Here is a 15,864-nt window from a genome sequence, read left to right on the forward strand (position 1 = left end):
GCCCAAAGGACAACAGAAGGGCAGGGACCTAGACTATCAACAACAAGCATTTCCAACTCTGCAGATCAGTTTCCTGATACGCCAGGTAGGACTAAATATCACCTGCTCTGCTAACCTTACAGTTTGGTGAGGATAAAGTGAAAGAGTACTCTATTTTGTAGAGTGAGTCTTCACAGACTGTCTGTGGAATGATCATCTACTCATAAAAGCCCCAGGTTTTGCTCCCCAAAGGTACTGCTTTTTCACAAGACCAAGAAATTTGGCAGACATGTGAGAGAGACAAAGGTCTCTTTCTGAATTTAAAAATTAGCTACAAATAGCTTTCAGATTGCTCTTGGGCATTATATGAATTGACAAGAACTGATTTCAAAAGCCTTCCACTAATCACATCTTACTGGGAATTTACTTTCACAAACCTCCCGCAACGTCAAATCCATTCTCCCATAAATAATACCACCTTCCCTTTAAAGCTCAGTTCATACTTTACAAAGTGCTCTCATATTTATTATTCCATGTAACAGAACATAGTCATGTCTTGAGTTAATAACATAGGTATTATCTTAAATCTCACTTTACTAGACTGTAGGGGGAACGGACGTGGCAGAACCGGGTCTAGAACTCAATCCGCTCAGCCCTTCTCAGTGCAGGTTCTATAGCACAGAACACGGAACAACCTGATCCAAGTGGCTGTTTTCTCAACTTGAGATGCATTAAGAGAGAAGTTCACGCATTCATACAATGGACACCTCAGAATAACAGGGCTTAATTATCTTGTGCAAGCTAGAGAGACTGCAAAGTAAGGCAGGTAAAAAAACAATCTTTTTTCTCCCTACACTGATTAGTCCTGATGAAATCTTATTCACATGCGGGATGACGGTCTGGCCCAGTCACAGATCTTAGTACAGAGGTGCCAGCTGGGCCTCCACAGAGCCCCGGGTTCTCCCTGCCAATAAAAGTCTGCAAAGGCTTTGCTGTTTTTCAGCTTAGTCACTGGCCAACAACATGCTGCAAAACAGATGCTCTCATAGTCACAACAGCAAACGTTCCATGGACCAATCAAAACACTTAGGCTGGAAAGTGGATCTGAGTCAAAAGCCTGGCTGAATAACCGGCATAAATGTTCTAAGCTTCAGGCCTGAGGAAAGTAAGTTAACACTTTAAGGAAATCACATTTCAATCAAGAGAATAAATTTAATATTAATGAACAGGTGAGTCTGATACTATTCTGTGTCTCCTCCCTGATGATTCATGTTTAGGGGGCAAGGTTCAAAAGGGCAGGTCAAAGTTACCGGTAGGCAGAGACTTCCTTGGTGGTGCAGTGGATAAGACTCCGCGCTCCCAATGTAGGGGGCCCCGGTTTGATCCATCCAGGAACTAGATCCCACATGCATGCCGCCAGAGTTTGCATGCCACAACTAAGGAGCCGGCGAGCTGCAACTAAGGAGCCGGTGAGCCACAACTAAGGAGCCCTAGAGTCACAACTAAGACCTGATGCAACCAAATTAATTAATTTTAAAAAGCCACCTAGAATTAAAACAAAACAAAACAACAACAAAAAAACCCCAAAGTTACTGGTATGCATATGATTTGGAAGCCTATGTACAAGAATGGATTCAGTTCAGTTAGAGCTATTTGGTATTATTCTCTTACTCTGCTCACTTAAGTCTTACATACATACATTTTTTACATTAAGTGAACAACATTCTGGACAGCTAGTGTGCCCAGGGAGCACCTGCATCAGAGTCACCTGGATGATCATTACAAGTGGACTCCTCCATCCCAAGCCACCCGAGTCAGAACCGGGAATCTGCAGTTTTAATCTGGCCTATTTTATTACACAGTGAAGTTTGAAAACCACCGACAAATTACGTTAAATCAGGAAAAACTGAACATATCAAAACTGGACAAGGACAAGTGAGGGAAAAGACCAGGACAAGGAAGAAGACTCAATAGGCTTTCGGAATAGACACGCTTGGGCTTCCCTGGTGGCGCAGTGGTTGAGAGTCCACTTGCCGATGCAGGGGACCCAGGTTCGTGCCCCGGTCAGGGAAGATCCCACATGTTGCGGACCGGCTGCGCCCATGAGCCATGGCCGCTGAGCCTGTGCATCCGGAGCAAAAAGAACAGACACGCTTGGTAATATTGTGCATCTGTACAGGTGAAAGAACCCAACCTTTCACTTATAGAGACAGCCAGCCAAAGTCTAAATTTAGAAGAGACAGACAAGGATAGAAAAAGAACGAGCCAAGTTTAAGACGGAATCAACTCCCTCTTCAATCAACTCAGTGAGATAAAGAATTGTTTTGGCATACGGTTGGTTTTCATTACATATTAATAGATTTTTCATTAAAGCCCACTTCAAAAATCACTTCTGGAATTCTGCAACTCAAAAGTGGCTTAACTGTAAAGAGTTTTAAAATTACTCTAAATATACAACCTTGTTAAACCATAACTATACACAAAACTAGTGAAAGAATTAACACATTCCATAAAGGTGTGAAGGGAGGTTAGTTCACAGACACAGTCAAGTGTTGATTAGACAGTGTGTACACTGCTTTAGGCAGAGCCAAGTCACTTTTTCCTAGTACATAATAACAAGATATTTTAATCTAATACTTCTTGAACTCTTGACTTGAATAAAAAGATCCCCAAAGTAGTTATCAATGCAAACTAGTGTTTATATCAAATGATTTCCCCATCTTTCCAACAGTTTCACCATGGTTTCTTTCTTTGTAATTAACGGGAGTTTGGTGGTCTAGCCAGCCTAGGTTTTTATCCAGGTGCTTTGCTTTTCTGGCCTATTGACCTTAAGAAAGTTACATTAACGTTTAAGCCTCAATTCTTCCCTCCGTCCCTCCCTCCCTTCCTATACAATGCGAACCAGTAGACTTAGAGATGAACACTGATGTTAGGAAAGAGTAGGCACTCAATAAACGTTGCTGCCGCACCCACCATCTTTACATACAGAGGGCAAAATTGACTAGTCTTCTGAACCATTATTATGGAATTCCAGGAATTTTTAGTGAATAAAGGGTTAAAATCTCATTTGCATCATGACACAGGAACAATCAGGACAAATGTATAGAAAGATGTGAGTTAGCTATTAATTCTAATGGCTAGAAAATAATTGTGAAATACAAACTACCTTTTTCTTCATTAATTTAGATGAAAAAATGTGATTCCAATGATTAAGATCAATACAAAAATACAGTAGGAACCCTAAAAGATCATAATTATGGCGCTCCATTACACCAACATGACCATAAGAATCAGAATGACACATTTATTCCATATCTCAGAGGTGAAATGTTTGCTGTGGATTATGTAGAACATTAAGTTGAACCGTAATTTATTTTGAGGGCTGACATTTTCAAAATGACCTGATTAACTGGGATTGTCAGGCATCATGTAAAATGTCTTCAAGAGAACTATAGCTCATCTTACTTTATTACTTAGTTTTAACAGTTTATAGGAAAATATCTGTGTACAGAAACCATCAAGTATAAGCATATTATAAGGATAAAACCAACTTTCCCTAGCTACCATCCTCAGCAGTAAAATCATTCATTCATTCTCTGAAGTACTAAGCATCAGAAGTGCTAACTGCCAGGCCCAAGGTACTAGCTGGTAGAGCTACAAAGATGAAGGACGTACTGGCCTTGCCCTTGAAGTGCTCACAGCTCTGCGCTGTGAAAAGAGGTCTATAAACAAATACCTATAAGAGCAAGGTACTTGAAGGGTATAGTAGAAGGTGCAGTTCACTTGTCTGAAGGATTTGAATGAAACTGAATTGAAGACAAGGTATTTTAGTTAAGACTTTAAAAATAAGTAATGAGAAGAAGGAGGAGTTTGAGAGGCAAAAATAGAAAGATAGTGGGAAGAGGAGAGAGCCTTTCAAACAGAGAGGAGGCACAAACGAGGCACGAATGAGCCTCTGCCTGGGACCTTGGGAGGGAAAAGGAGGTATGCAGAGAGGAGAACGAGGGTCAGACACCATGAAGCTACACCGGAAGGTTACAGACACATCATACACGGTGACTTCAGTATGCTTGGACTTCTTCCCAAAGCCAAAATGGAGCCAATTATGTTTGTTAAAGATGTCCAGTAGAGGACACACATGAGATTTATTACAAGTATAGTCCTGGTAGCACTTGGAGAAGAGAGAAGCAGGCCTGGGGGCAAGGTGACCACTGGGATATACTGCAGGTGAGAAATTACAGGACTTAAATTAGGACAGAAGCAGCCAGAATGCTGAAGAGAGATGGATCTGGGCGACATTTAGGGCACAGCCTGGTATCATGCGGAGGATGGAGGAAGAGGGTTATGACCTTAGCTGGCAGCCTGGGTGGTAAGTGAATAATAATCCAGTGTAGAAGGTGATGAACAGACTTTGAGGCATAGGTCTGAATGAGGAGACACTGCGGAGTATTCCGGAAGCAAGGGGCTGGGGAGTCAGGAAGGTCTGATTACACTGGACTGGTTCATCTAGAGGCAGCTCTTCACTGGGAAAAAAGTATTTACAGCTTGGGGAAGGAGGGGACTAGAAAGATAAATCTGTGAGTCATCACCCTATAGGTTGTAGTTGAAACCATGGGAATGGGTAAGAAAAACAGCCGACAATGAAAGCCTTATGATGACATTATTGAAGGGGTAAGTGAAATTATGCTACATCCACTCAAAAGGCATTACCGTGATCATTAACCACGAGCGTATGAAGACCAAGAGGCAAAATGGGAAAGTGCTCGACATAAGTTTAAACATCAGAGTATCTACAATAACATGGAAGGATCTCAAAAACATTAGGCGTGAAAGAAGCCAGACACAAAGAGAATTTATTGTGTGTTTCCATTTACATGAAACTCTATTGCAGAATGGACAAAACTAACCTCGAGTGATAAAAATAAGGTCAGTGTTTGCTTCTAGGGGAAGAGGGTCTACTGGAAACGTAATCTAAAGGTGTAGGTTACGTGAGTGTGTGTGTTTGTCAAACTGATGCAACAATAAGCATCCCGCTGCATGTAAATTATACCTTAATAATAATAATAATAAAAGAGTGCAAAGTGGTATATATTCATATAAACAAAGGAATATGCCAAAATATGGAGCTATGGGCTATTTACCCCTCACTCCACAATTTTCGTCAATTTTCACACATTGTTCCTAAATAAAAAGAAACTTTAGGGAATTCCTTGGCGGCCCAGTGGTTAGGACCCCATGCTTTCACTGCCAGGGCCCCAGGTTCGATTCCTGGTGGGGGAACTAAGATCCCACAAGCCACGTGGTACAGCCAAAAAAAGAGAGAAAAGAAACTTTAAAACCTAAAACGCCCATAAATGTTTATTAATTACCCATGAAAACGGAAAGCATATATATATATCTTCATAGGAAGCAGGAATGGATCTCTGCAATTAAAGAGTTTACTGTCTGGGGACTTCTCTGGTGTTGCAGTGGTTAAGAATCCGCCTGCCAATGCAGGGGACACGGTTTCGAGCCCTGGTCCGGGAGATCCCACATGCCGTGGAGCAACTAAGCCCGTGAGCCACAACTACTGAGCCTGCACTCTAGAGCCTGTGAGCCACAACTACTGAGCCCACGTGCCACAGCTACTGAAGCCTGTGTGCCTAGAGCCTGTGTTCCGCAACCAGAGAAGCCACCGCAATGAGAAGCCCGCGCACCGCAACGAAGAGTAGCCCCCGCTCGTCGCAATTAGCGAAGGCCCGTGCGCAGCAACAAAGACCGCCCACCCCCAATAAAAAGAGTTTACTGTCTGAAGACAATAGGAAAACACAAGATATAGTATATACACAAATGCAAAATATCAAGGGCTCTCTGGAGCAAAGGGAGCTGCACGCTTTGGTTCTGAGGAGACTGTGAGGGGGTTTTCAAAGAGTTTTTTTGCAGAAGCAAATGTTATGTTGTTCCACAAAGCAGGCTCGGATGCAGATACACACAGGCTGTGCTGGAGGTAATAAGCTGGGTTAACCTGGGAGCACAAGTGAGACCACAGTGGGCAAGTCAGTCAGGGGAGGAGATCATCGGAGGCAGTGAGGTCTGAAGATCGAAAGTGCAGACTTTACTTGGGTTTCAGGGCCCCTGCACTTATGAGTTGTCCTTTATTCTTTGCAGCTCTTAGCAGTTTGGGAACCTTGCCTCAATTTTCATAGAGGAGGTAAAGAAAAACTACTCAGTGGGAAAGCGACACCAACGATGCCCCATTATGTCAGAGGGGAAAGGTGGGTACTTTGATGGCATTGATGGTGGTGGCTCTCTTTTCTTGAGTTGCCTGTGATGGACCAGTCGCTATGCCAGTCACTTCACATGTACTACCACCTTACTCAAACTCCAAAAAAATCCAGCAAAATGCATGTTAACTTCCTATCACCAGTGAGGAAACTGTGCTCAAAAAAGCCAGGTAACTTCTAACCAGGAGTGGACGGTTAGAAGCACAAAAACCAGACGGTGGACTCCACACCCCAAGCGCCTCTAACATATCAGGAAGGGAGCCATCACATCTCACCTTTCCATTTGTATGTGAAGAGCAAAAATAACCTGTCCTGAGGCATTTCTAATAATATTTAGTCGAATTACTATTCCTTTCTGCAGCAGAGTCTCTGCCCTCGCAAAATAGCAAATGCCGTTACTACACATCTGTCAACCGCATGCATCTTAACAACTACTATTTGATAGCAGTTAATACTTGGTGGTAGACGCTTTGCAACAAGTTACCTCATGTAATTCTCGTGGCCACCCTTGAGGCAGACAATACCGCCATTTTACAAAGAATGAAGTTGGGACAGAAGGCGTGTGCTCCGTCTCCCCTGCCCGAGGTCACCCAGCTACCAAAGATCTGAACCTGGACAGTATGACCACACAGTCTAACAGCTTTGTACCACTGCCTCACATTTGAAAACTGAGCTGTAAACTTTGTGGTGTGAACTTATTCCTATTGCAGCTCAATCAATCAAACCGGCAGCTTTGAGAACATTCTTCCTGGACTGTTCCATCAGAAGAAGGCTTCTCTCCCTTCCCCTCATGGAACCAAAAATCTTTCCCCAAATGCTCCACGCTGTTATGTGAACAATTCAATCTGATTCACCGGCAGTAACGCCACACTTCCTGAGAGCGTAGCCTTGGGTGACCGGATGATATGGACGGGCCAAACACTGCATTCTGACACTCCAAGAGCAGCAGTAAAGCCACACCGGGGCACCGGCTCCTTATCACAGGGAAGGTGAGAGTGGGTGCAAATGGCTACAGCTATTTCCTGTCGGGCTAAGTAACTAACGGGAGGTAATGAGTCCCTGGGTCCCATTGAGGTCACTGAATCGCGCTATCCACTGAAAGGTGGAAAGAGGATTCCCCCATTCAAACTGCCTGAATGAGAACAGTGTTCCCTTGGCGCATCTGCCTCGTCTTGGGGGGAGGCTGAAACGTGAAGCCCCAGCGAGGCTCCTCTCCACCTCTACCGGGTTAGAGCGAACCCTGAAACACACACAAAAAGACCTCTCTTCTGATCTGCTAAACCTATATCCATTACATTACTTAAGGTGCAGACAAAAGCAAGTTAAGTTGGTCATCCGGGTAATCAAAAGGACACCAGTCACGTTCAGTAACCTGGCAGAGAGCCTTAAACGTCCCTGGGAGCCAGGCTGTTTCTTATCTGTGGTTTCCTTGAACTGTTTTCCTAGAACTCTCAAGTCTTTGGGGTCCTGAAGCTCCATCTGTCTCACAATTACTCTTCCCAAAAGAGTCCTTCCTAAGATCAGGAGAAAATGATGCCCAGGACGAGGTATTCGGGCGAGTCAGGAGTCTGGCATTGCCCTGCCTCGGGGGGTGAAGAGAGAAGAGGAATATAGACGGAAGTCTTCACCCCACGTTCATGGCTACTTGATCTTTGCCCGGGCATGGTAGGGGAGGGGGACTTAAGAGGGTTCAAGTCCAGCAAATTATATTGACAGTATTTCAACTCTGGTGTTGTCCAAAGAAAAACGAGCAGTTTCTCCTGGAACTAGACGAACATAATTTTCAACTCTGGCTGTGGCCTTTGCATTATTTATACACGTACCTACACACGCTTTCAGCACACACAGAAAACCGCAAAGGGCAAGGAAGGCAGCCTTTCAATGAACTGCTCCAGATCTGGCTGAAGCTGCAGCAGGAAGCTGACTGTCTAGGGCCGTGGTGCCTACAGTGCATGGGGCTCCCGAGGCAGTCAGCTCGCTCTAACACGCAGGCTGAGGCAGGAAAGGCAGCACTGTCTCTGCTGCACGAACCCAGGGCTCTTCCAGGAAAGACAAGAACTAGAAGAGAGTTCGGCCTGGAAAGAGCAGCCCTGGGGGGTGAGTGCCACAGGCAGGAGAGACACCTGGCTTCCTGTGGAGCTGGGTCCTTCTCACTGCCAGTCCAGCTGGAAGAATAGCACAGAGTGCGCCTTCTAATGCTATACCCACTACTCACAGGGCACCCAAGGAAGTGCAATATCATTACTGCTACTGGAGAGGGAATTTCCTCACCACTCTTTCATGTGAAAGATGGTTCCAGAAAGAAAAAAACCTGACGGAATTATCTAACTGTAATCCACACACTTACAAAAAGCATTCCGTCCCTCTCTCCAGGAAAAGAAATGTTTTGGTCATCAGAAACTCTGCTAGGCTTAGTCAGATCAGTGCCCAGAATTCCATGAACTTGAGGTCAAACTGCCAAGATTCAACAGAAACGTCGATGGTCAGTGTTTGCACAGATACTGGAGTGAGTGGCTGACACTGCCAGCAGGCAGCTCCAGGAGACACCATGCAGACAGGAAAACCAACTGGGATAATTTTCCCCTCCCCCCGAAAAACTTGGAAGAAGGAAAAAAAAAAAAAAAAAAGCTCTTACCTAGCTCTCCCCGGAGGTTAACAAGTTCTTGAGATAGGGTTTTGTGTTGTTTCAATGCTTCCTCCCGCTGTGGAAAACACACATCAAGTTACTCATGTTTTCAAGAGGGTCCCTTTCAGTAAAGCACACATTTGTTATCACCAGGAAAATGAGACTCAGAACTGAGAAGCCAAGATATGAATCATTTAGGCTAACAGTTTGTGTTGTTAAAAAACACAGATGTCCCTTAGTTGTTAAGGAAATTCACATTTCAAAAATCTGTATTTTCTCAGGTCCTCGTGAAACATTCATTTGAGGCACTGAATGGCCCGTTTAAAAATATTTACTTTGAGCCATGCTTCACTGGGGATCCCAGAACCTTTCAGCTAAGGCATACTTAAGACGTAATGCATTCTCCTCCTCCAAGGGCAATAAAAGGCCTAATCAGTCTAAGATAAACGTTTAATGTTCTAAACACAGGCACTTATATGAACTTTATCCTATATTTGCAAATAGAAAAGTTTCCTTAGGAGGCCAATCGTTTACTTCTAAAAAGGATTTTTTACTTTCTCTTACAAAGCCACGGCGAAAAAAATAATCCTTTAAAAACAAAATGAAATTAATTTTACTCAGCTACGCGTTATTTTCTAAAGATGATAATATGTTGGATCAGCGATCATTCTGAAGAGATGTTAGAGAAATGAATCAAAGAAAACCAGGCAGCTGTTTCAGAATCAAAAAAGCAATTATCAATCTTGCCAAGGAGAACCATTTCTAAGTTACCAGCAACTCATCCGCAAGCGCACAGACACACATGCTTGTACAAACACAGCAATTAGATACAGTTTCTTACGAGGCAGATTCCCTCCCACCAGCGTGTAAGGAAGGAAAAGGCAGAATTCAAAGCTCTCTGGAAATGCCCTCCCGGGGATCGCCCCAGACAGAGCTCCCACCGCAGCTGGGTCGCAGCATTGCGGACGGAGATCATGAGACCGGCCTTTGCAGGCGAGAGTTGCTTGTCACTCAAAGCGTTTCCCCCTCACGCCAGACCACCTCTGCCTTCGCCCCTGGCATTCTTCCAGAAAAGCACTATAAACAAATACTAATTACCCTCGTTGCTGCACATGGAGAATAGAGGCACACTTTGCTGCCGGAGCAGCCCATTTTCCAGCTTCTGTCTCTCCAAGTCCCCCCTCCCGGCCCCGCGCAGGTGGCCAAGCCACCCACCAGTCCGGCCGGTCTACACTCAAAGCTCCACCAGGAGGAGCGCCATTGGTCTTCGGTTGGCCTTACTTCGCATCCTGCAGGTTAGCGTGTGCCTGGGACGCCTCTCTCCTCACAGGAGCTGAGGCTGCAGCTTCTGCCTTTGGCACAGGCTGCCTGCGACTGCTTAAAGCCACAGCCCTTCATTTATGAAAAACGAGAGCCAGCGCTTAGACTGATCGATTGCCACTTACTTTCAAATATCAGCTGGTACAGGGGAAAGAAAAACTGGCCGCCTCCGCGTGGATAATGGAGTTATTTTTAGACTTGGGAACCTTTTTATTCCCCTCTCTAATTAGGGGTCATTAGATGAGCATACTTGCTAATAGAAAAAGGAAATTTATTCTCCAAAACCTGTGTGCTAAGTGAGTTATGGACGAGGTGAGGAACGGTGAAAGTGTGTGTTGTGACGGAGAATTTAACATGACATTATAAAATGAATGATGTTTTCCGGAAAAATTCATTTAAATGCTTACAACGTGGTTCCCTGGCATTTTAAGAAGTGTGACCTGCTGAATTGAGAGTTGGAGATCAGATATATGTTATGGTTTTTCCCTTTTACTTTGTAAGTCTCTCACGAAAAAGCTAGGGAAGTTAACGATACACTAGCACTGTCCTGGACATTTAACAGTGACTAGAATTTAAGGAACACTTTCTCAATGAGTACATTTTGGCCCTAATGATATTCTAAATGCTTGATTTTTAAAATGTAGTATTAGGTTGTTCTGAAATCACAAATCAGTAAGTCCATTCTTTTTTAAGTGAACAAGCAATGAGTTTTCTAATGTAAAAATTAAAGTTTGAGGAAAACCAGCCCAGATAAAATTGGTGAAAAAAGCGAATAAAAATATATATACTATATACTTCTCTTAATCTCAAATTTAAGCCTTTGTGATCTAGTTCAAGTTAAGTATCAGCAAGTTTTATCACTCGAGTGACCCAGAAGAGACCCAGAAGACTGTTTTGCTAGATACACGCAAGCAGTCCTGTAACACATTCGGTGACCTTGCTTAAAATTCACTCTTTTCTAAGAGCTAAATCCTTAATAGAAGGAAAAGCTGGCAAGAAGTTAAATCACTTTTCAAATTTACAGAAATCCTTAAATATGGAAAATTGAAAACTTAAGTTGGTGTAAAGTTTCCAGGAGTGATTCTGTGAACTTTTACATCCTATCACAAGTATCTACAAGGCAGTCTTTTTGCTTATTAAAGGGACTTTGTGGACAAGCAATTTCAGTACAGTTGAAATCCAAGGTTGGTTGAATCCCTGATGTGGAACCTGGGATGTAGGCGTGGAGGACCAACTGTACTCCATCACTTTATATGAGGGCCTTGAGCATCCACGGATTCTGGTACCTGCTGTTGGGGTGGGGGCGTCCTGGAATCAGTCCCCACAGGTACCAAGGGCCGACTGCATGCATGGGGACACTGCCCCCAGCTGCACTGCACTCAGCCTTCCTCAGTGCCCAGAAGCCATCGATGTCTTCCAACCTCTGTCAATCCCAGTGGCAGCAACAGGAAAACATGGGATCGTTTTGGACTCTTCCTTGTCTAATGGGTTGTGCCACAGTCAGTCAGTTCTTCCCTCCTAATGTGTCTTGAATCCACTGCACTTTTTCTATTAGTGATGCCTCCACCCTAGCCCTCATCCTCACCAACCCCACTCCTGAACTATGGAAAGCCTCCCTCCACACTAGTTTGCAGAGGATTGGTAGATTTTTATCCCATATTCTGGGTACAAATAAATGCCCTTGCTCGACAAGAGTCTTCCATTGAGTGCATAAAAAATACACTTCCATGAACCTCAATCACCCAGCTCCTGTTTAGACACCCTACTCCTCTTCTGTCCAAGTCATGCTTGCCATGCATGTCCCACCTCCACAAGCTGGAAGGCTTGGTGTTCTGTACCTGACCCATTCTGTAAGCCTTCAGGGAATACTAACTGTCAATCATAGATACTACTCCCTTCCCCCACACACCTAGACAGGACATTTATCCTTCTGAATTGGTTGGCAATTTAGTACTCAGCACCAACTTACCAAGTACCATTCCAGATGCTGGGGAAAATATAGAAAAAAATTAAGACATGGCTCCTGCTTCAAGAAGCTTGAGACCTAGGTAGAACTAAGACATCCAGGCCCAATAACTCAAGGCAGATGAACTCATCTGAGCAGAAGCAGTATAGGACAATGGAAAAACCAAGGGCTTTAAATACGATCCTATGTGAAATGCCGACCACAGTGCCCATATCATAATAGGCACATACTCAGTGTTACTTTCTACCTGACTCTCCTGGTAGCTTGCCCTTTAAGACCTTTACCCTTTCTTTGTAGATGACAAAATGCATTTGTCACTTAGATACTGACTGCCTGTTTGTTTTTGTTTAGCTGCTCCTATATCAGTGTTTCTGTCTTAGATGATAAACTCTTTATGGTCCAGATAACAAGTTTATTTAATTTTCTTTGTATTGTAACATGCAGAGTTCCACACAATGCGAAGGAAAAAAAAAAAAAAGAGGGAGGTGGGAATCTGGTTGGGAAAAATGCTTTTATACTCATACATTAAATATATGAAGTGCTCCAAGAAAAAAATGGACTCACCATAATTAGATTAGGAGTCCCTGGGACACAGGCACTTAGTCTCCGGCTGTCATCCCATCACTGAGCCTCAATTTGCTGGCTTGGGAGAGTGTCAAAAGCACAGGGGATTTTGCAGGAAAGAGCCACGTCGGATGGCTCAGATGCATGCTCTCTCTGACCTCCTCCATCCCTACTACCACACCATGAATCGTGTCCAATTTTTTGGTCTGAGACATTTTTATTTATAGACTGCTAGTGTCGTTCAAAATTCATCTTTGTTCAGGTGCTACTTTAGGTTAGATTCCACTAGCAAAAACAGAATTGGAGGCACACTGAATAACTGGTCAGAGGTTGGGTTGAGGTACCCAGAAACTTTCATGAAGAAATTGGGATCACTAACATCAACACTGTCTGGCACTCGGTCTGCCTGCACAGAACACTGTACAACTATTCAAGGATAAACCAAGAATCAGAACCAAAACTAACAACATTGTGTCCTCTGAGAAATAGAAAGTGTGGTATTGGTTTCCAGATTCATGAGACATGCATTAGAACTTCTGCTCTGTAATGAATGATGTCTACCACTAAAGTGGTAAAGTTGTAGTTTTTGTTTGTTTGTTTTTGTTTATTTTTTTGCGGTACGCGGGCCTCTCACTGTTGTGGCCTCTCCCGTTGCGGAGCACAGGCTCCGGACACGCAGGCTCAGCGGCCATGGCTCCCGGGCCCAGCTGCTCCGTGGCACGTGGGATCTTCCCAGACCGGGGCACGAACCCGTGTCCCCTGCATCGGCAGGCGGACTCTCAACCACTGCGCCACCAGGGAAGCCCAGGTTGTAGTTACTAAATAGACTTGCAACAAAAGGATAAGTGACAGTTCCAGGATTCCCTATAATCAACGATTTTTACCTATATTTTAATGCTCTGAAATGGTCTAGGAAAAATTAGCAATAACGAGATATATATGTATATATAGATCAGTATAGATCTACAATCTATATCTACCTATCTACATATCTATATATCAATCACTTCTATAATGGGTATGAGAGAACCAAAGGGTTAAGTAAAAATTTTGAAAAAATTGCTTAACTTTTCCCTTGGTTATATCTTTCCTTTCCAACTTTTTTTTTAACAGTGCCCTGTACACATTAGGCAATCAGTAAATATTTGCTGATTGATTATAAAGAACTAGAAAAGAGCAAAGAACATTTACATAAAGACTTTATATGTTCATCTTACATCTGGGATTCCGTCCTTTTTTTTTTTTTTTTTGCAGTACGTGGGCCTCTCACTACTGTGGCCTCTCCCGCCGCGGAGCACAGGCTCCGGACGCACAGGCTCCGCGGCCATGGCTCACGGGCCCAGCCGCTCCGTGGCATGTGGGATCTTCCCGGTGCGGGGCACCCCTGCATCGGCAGGCAGACTCTCAACCACTGTGCCACCAGGGAAGCCTTCAATTTTCTTATTTGTGAACTCCAACTTGCATTTTGGAGAGGATTTTATTAAGTAAGAACGTCTGGTACTTAGTAAATATTCAACAAATGTTAAACCCCTCTTGCTTCTCCTTTACCTTCCTGATTATACAGCTGGAGCACGCCGGCAGTGAGCGGAAGGTGAAAAGGGGCAGTTGGTGCCAGGTTACAGAGAGTCTTATATTCCAAGTTACACACCAGAGTCATCCAAGAGAAATATAATGTGAGCCCTGTATGTAATTTTAATTCCAAGTAGCCACATTTTTTAAAGATTAAATTCATCTGACAATATATTTTATTTAACCCAGTATGTCCAAATTATCATTTCAACATACAGTCAACAGAAACGTTATTAGTGAGATATTTCACATCCTTTTTTCATATTGTCTTTGAAATCTGTGTGTATTCTACACTTACCGCACATCTCAGTTCAGCCTAGCTACACTTCAAATGCTCAACAGCTTCATAAGGCTAGTGGCTACCATACTGGGAAAATCGGCTGTAGAGAATGGAGAACCACTGAAGGTAATCAGTAGAGTGGAATGCTTTGGGATGCAGTGATTGGGATGGATTACAGAGGAGCGAGTGCAAGCCTCAAGACTGGTTAAGAAGTTATTAAAATAATCCAGGAGACAGTTATCCAGGGCTTGAACAAGGTTGGCATTGGTAGAGATAGAAAAGAGGAGATGAAGGAAGGGGAGAAACACTGTGGGATGAGAACTCACCATACTTGATTGCTTTCATGTGGGAGATAAAGGAGAGACAAGAATTGACCATGGGGTTGTTAGGCTAGATACAGTAAAATAAATAATTGGTTTATCACTAAATAGACAAACTAATTGTTCCCTACATTTGACGTTATGTAGTTTCCAATTTAGCTTACTTGGTTACATAAACCAACTCTCAAAATTCCTCTCATATAATAAAGAAAAACAAAAATACTGTATGCTACTGTAATTTAAAAACTAGGTAAATGTCTGCATCTCCCCCTCCAAAAAGTTCATTCGAACAAAGCTGTAAATTGTTCATCGAACACTGATTTAAACTGTCTGCTAGCTTAGCAGCTCGTCAAAGGCACAGACCAAGTCTCATTCACTTGCATCTCCCTTTGCCCCAGACGGCAACCACATCAGAGTAGCCTCTGTAAGAAATGAGTATAGGTTTGTTGGCTTGAACTGAACTAGAGAACAAGCAGATTGAACAGTATTCTTCTTGAGATGTCAGGTATCCTCATCTTTAAAACAGTGATTTAAAAATATCTAGTGAGCTCAAGCTACATTCTCAACCCAGTATTTCCCCTTAAATAATTATACTTTTTGTTGCTATGCCAGTAGCATACGTTCATAGAAACTTGGTTTTCCCAATGAATTTTAACTAATTCCTGAATTAACATCCTTGTAGACTATCAGGGAAGAGTAAGTAAGCAAAGAAAATCTGTTTCATGTTTGTTGTACCACAAACTATTTTAGGAATGGATGGAAATTCTGAAGACTCTCTAGACCACTACTGGGAGTTACCTCAAAAGTGCTCTTAGGGCTTCCCTGGTGGTGCAGTGGTTGAGAGTCCGCCTGCCGATGCAGGGGACACGGGTTCGTGCCCTGTTCCGGGAGGATCCCACATGCCGCTGAGCGGCTGGGCCCGTGAGCCATGGCTGCTGAGCCTGCGCGTCTGGAGCCTGTGCTCCGCAAAGGGAGGG

General features: G+C 43.5%; 1 protein-coding gene across 9 annotated transcripts in view; it reads right to left on the reverse strand.

Moving 5' to 3' along the window:
* MTUS1 (microtubule associated scaffold protein 1) overlaps positions 1-15,864 on the reverse strand; it is a 158,909-nt gene that overhangs the window by 18,606 nt on the left and 124,439 nt on the right. For 8 of the 9 annotated variants that reach the window (XM_067721570.1, XM_067721569.1, XM_067721565.1 and 5 more), the window contains one exon: positions 8,878-8,944. In XM_067721570.1, coding sequence (XP_067577671.1) covers positions 8,878-8,944 — 67 coding nt within the window. Of the gene's footprint in view, positions 1-8,877; positions 8,945-9,966; positions 10,175-15,864 lie in introns of those variants that run through there. The other variant, XM_067721574.1, reaches the window with a different exon arrangement.

This window comes from Pseudorca crassidens, chromosome 21 (genome assembly GCF_039906515.1).
Source record: "Pseudorca crassidens isolate mPseCra1 chromosome 21, mPseCra1.hap1, whole genome shotgun sequence".
Taxonomy (NCBI): domain Eukaryota; kingdom Metazoa; phylum Chordata; class Mammalia; order Artiodactyla; family Delphinidae; genus Pseudorca; species Pseudorca crassidens.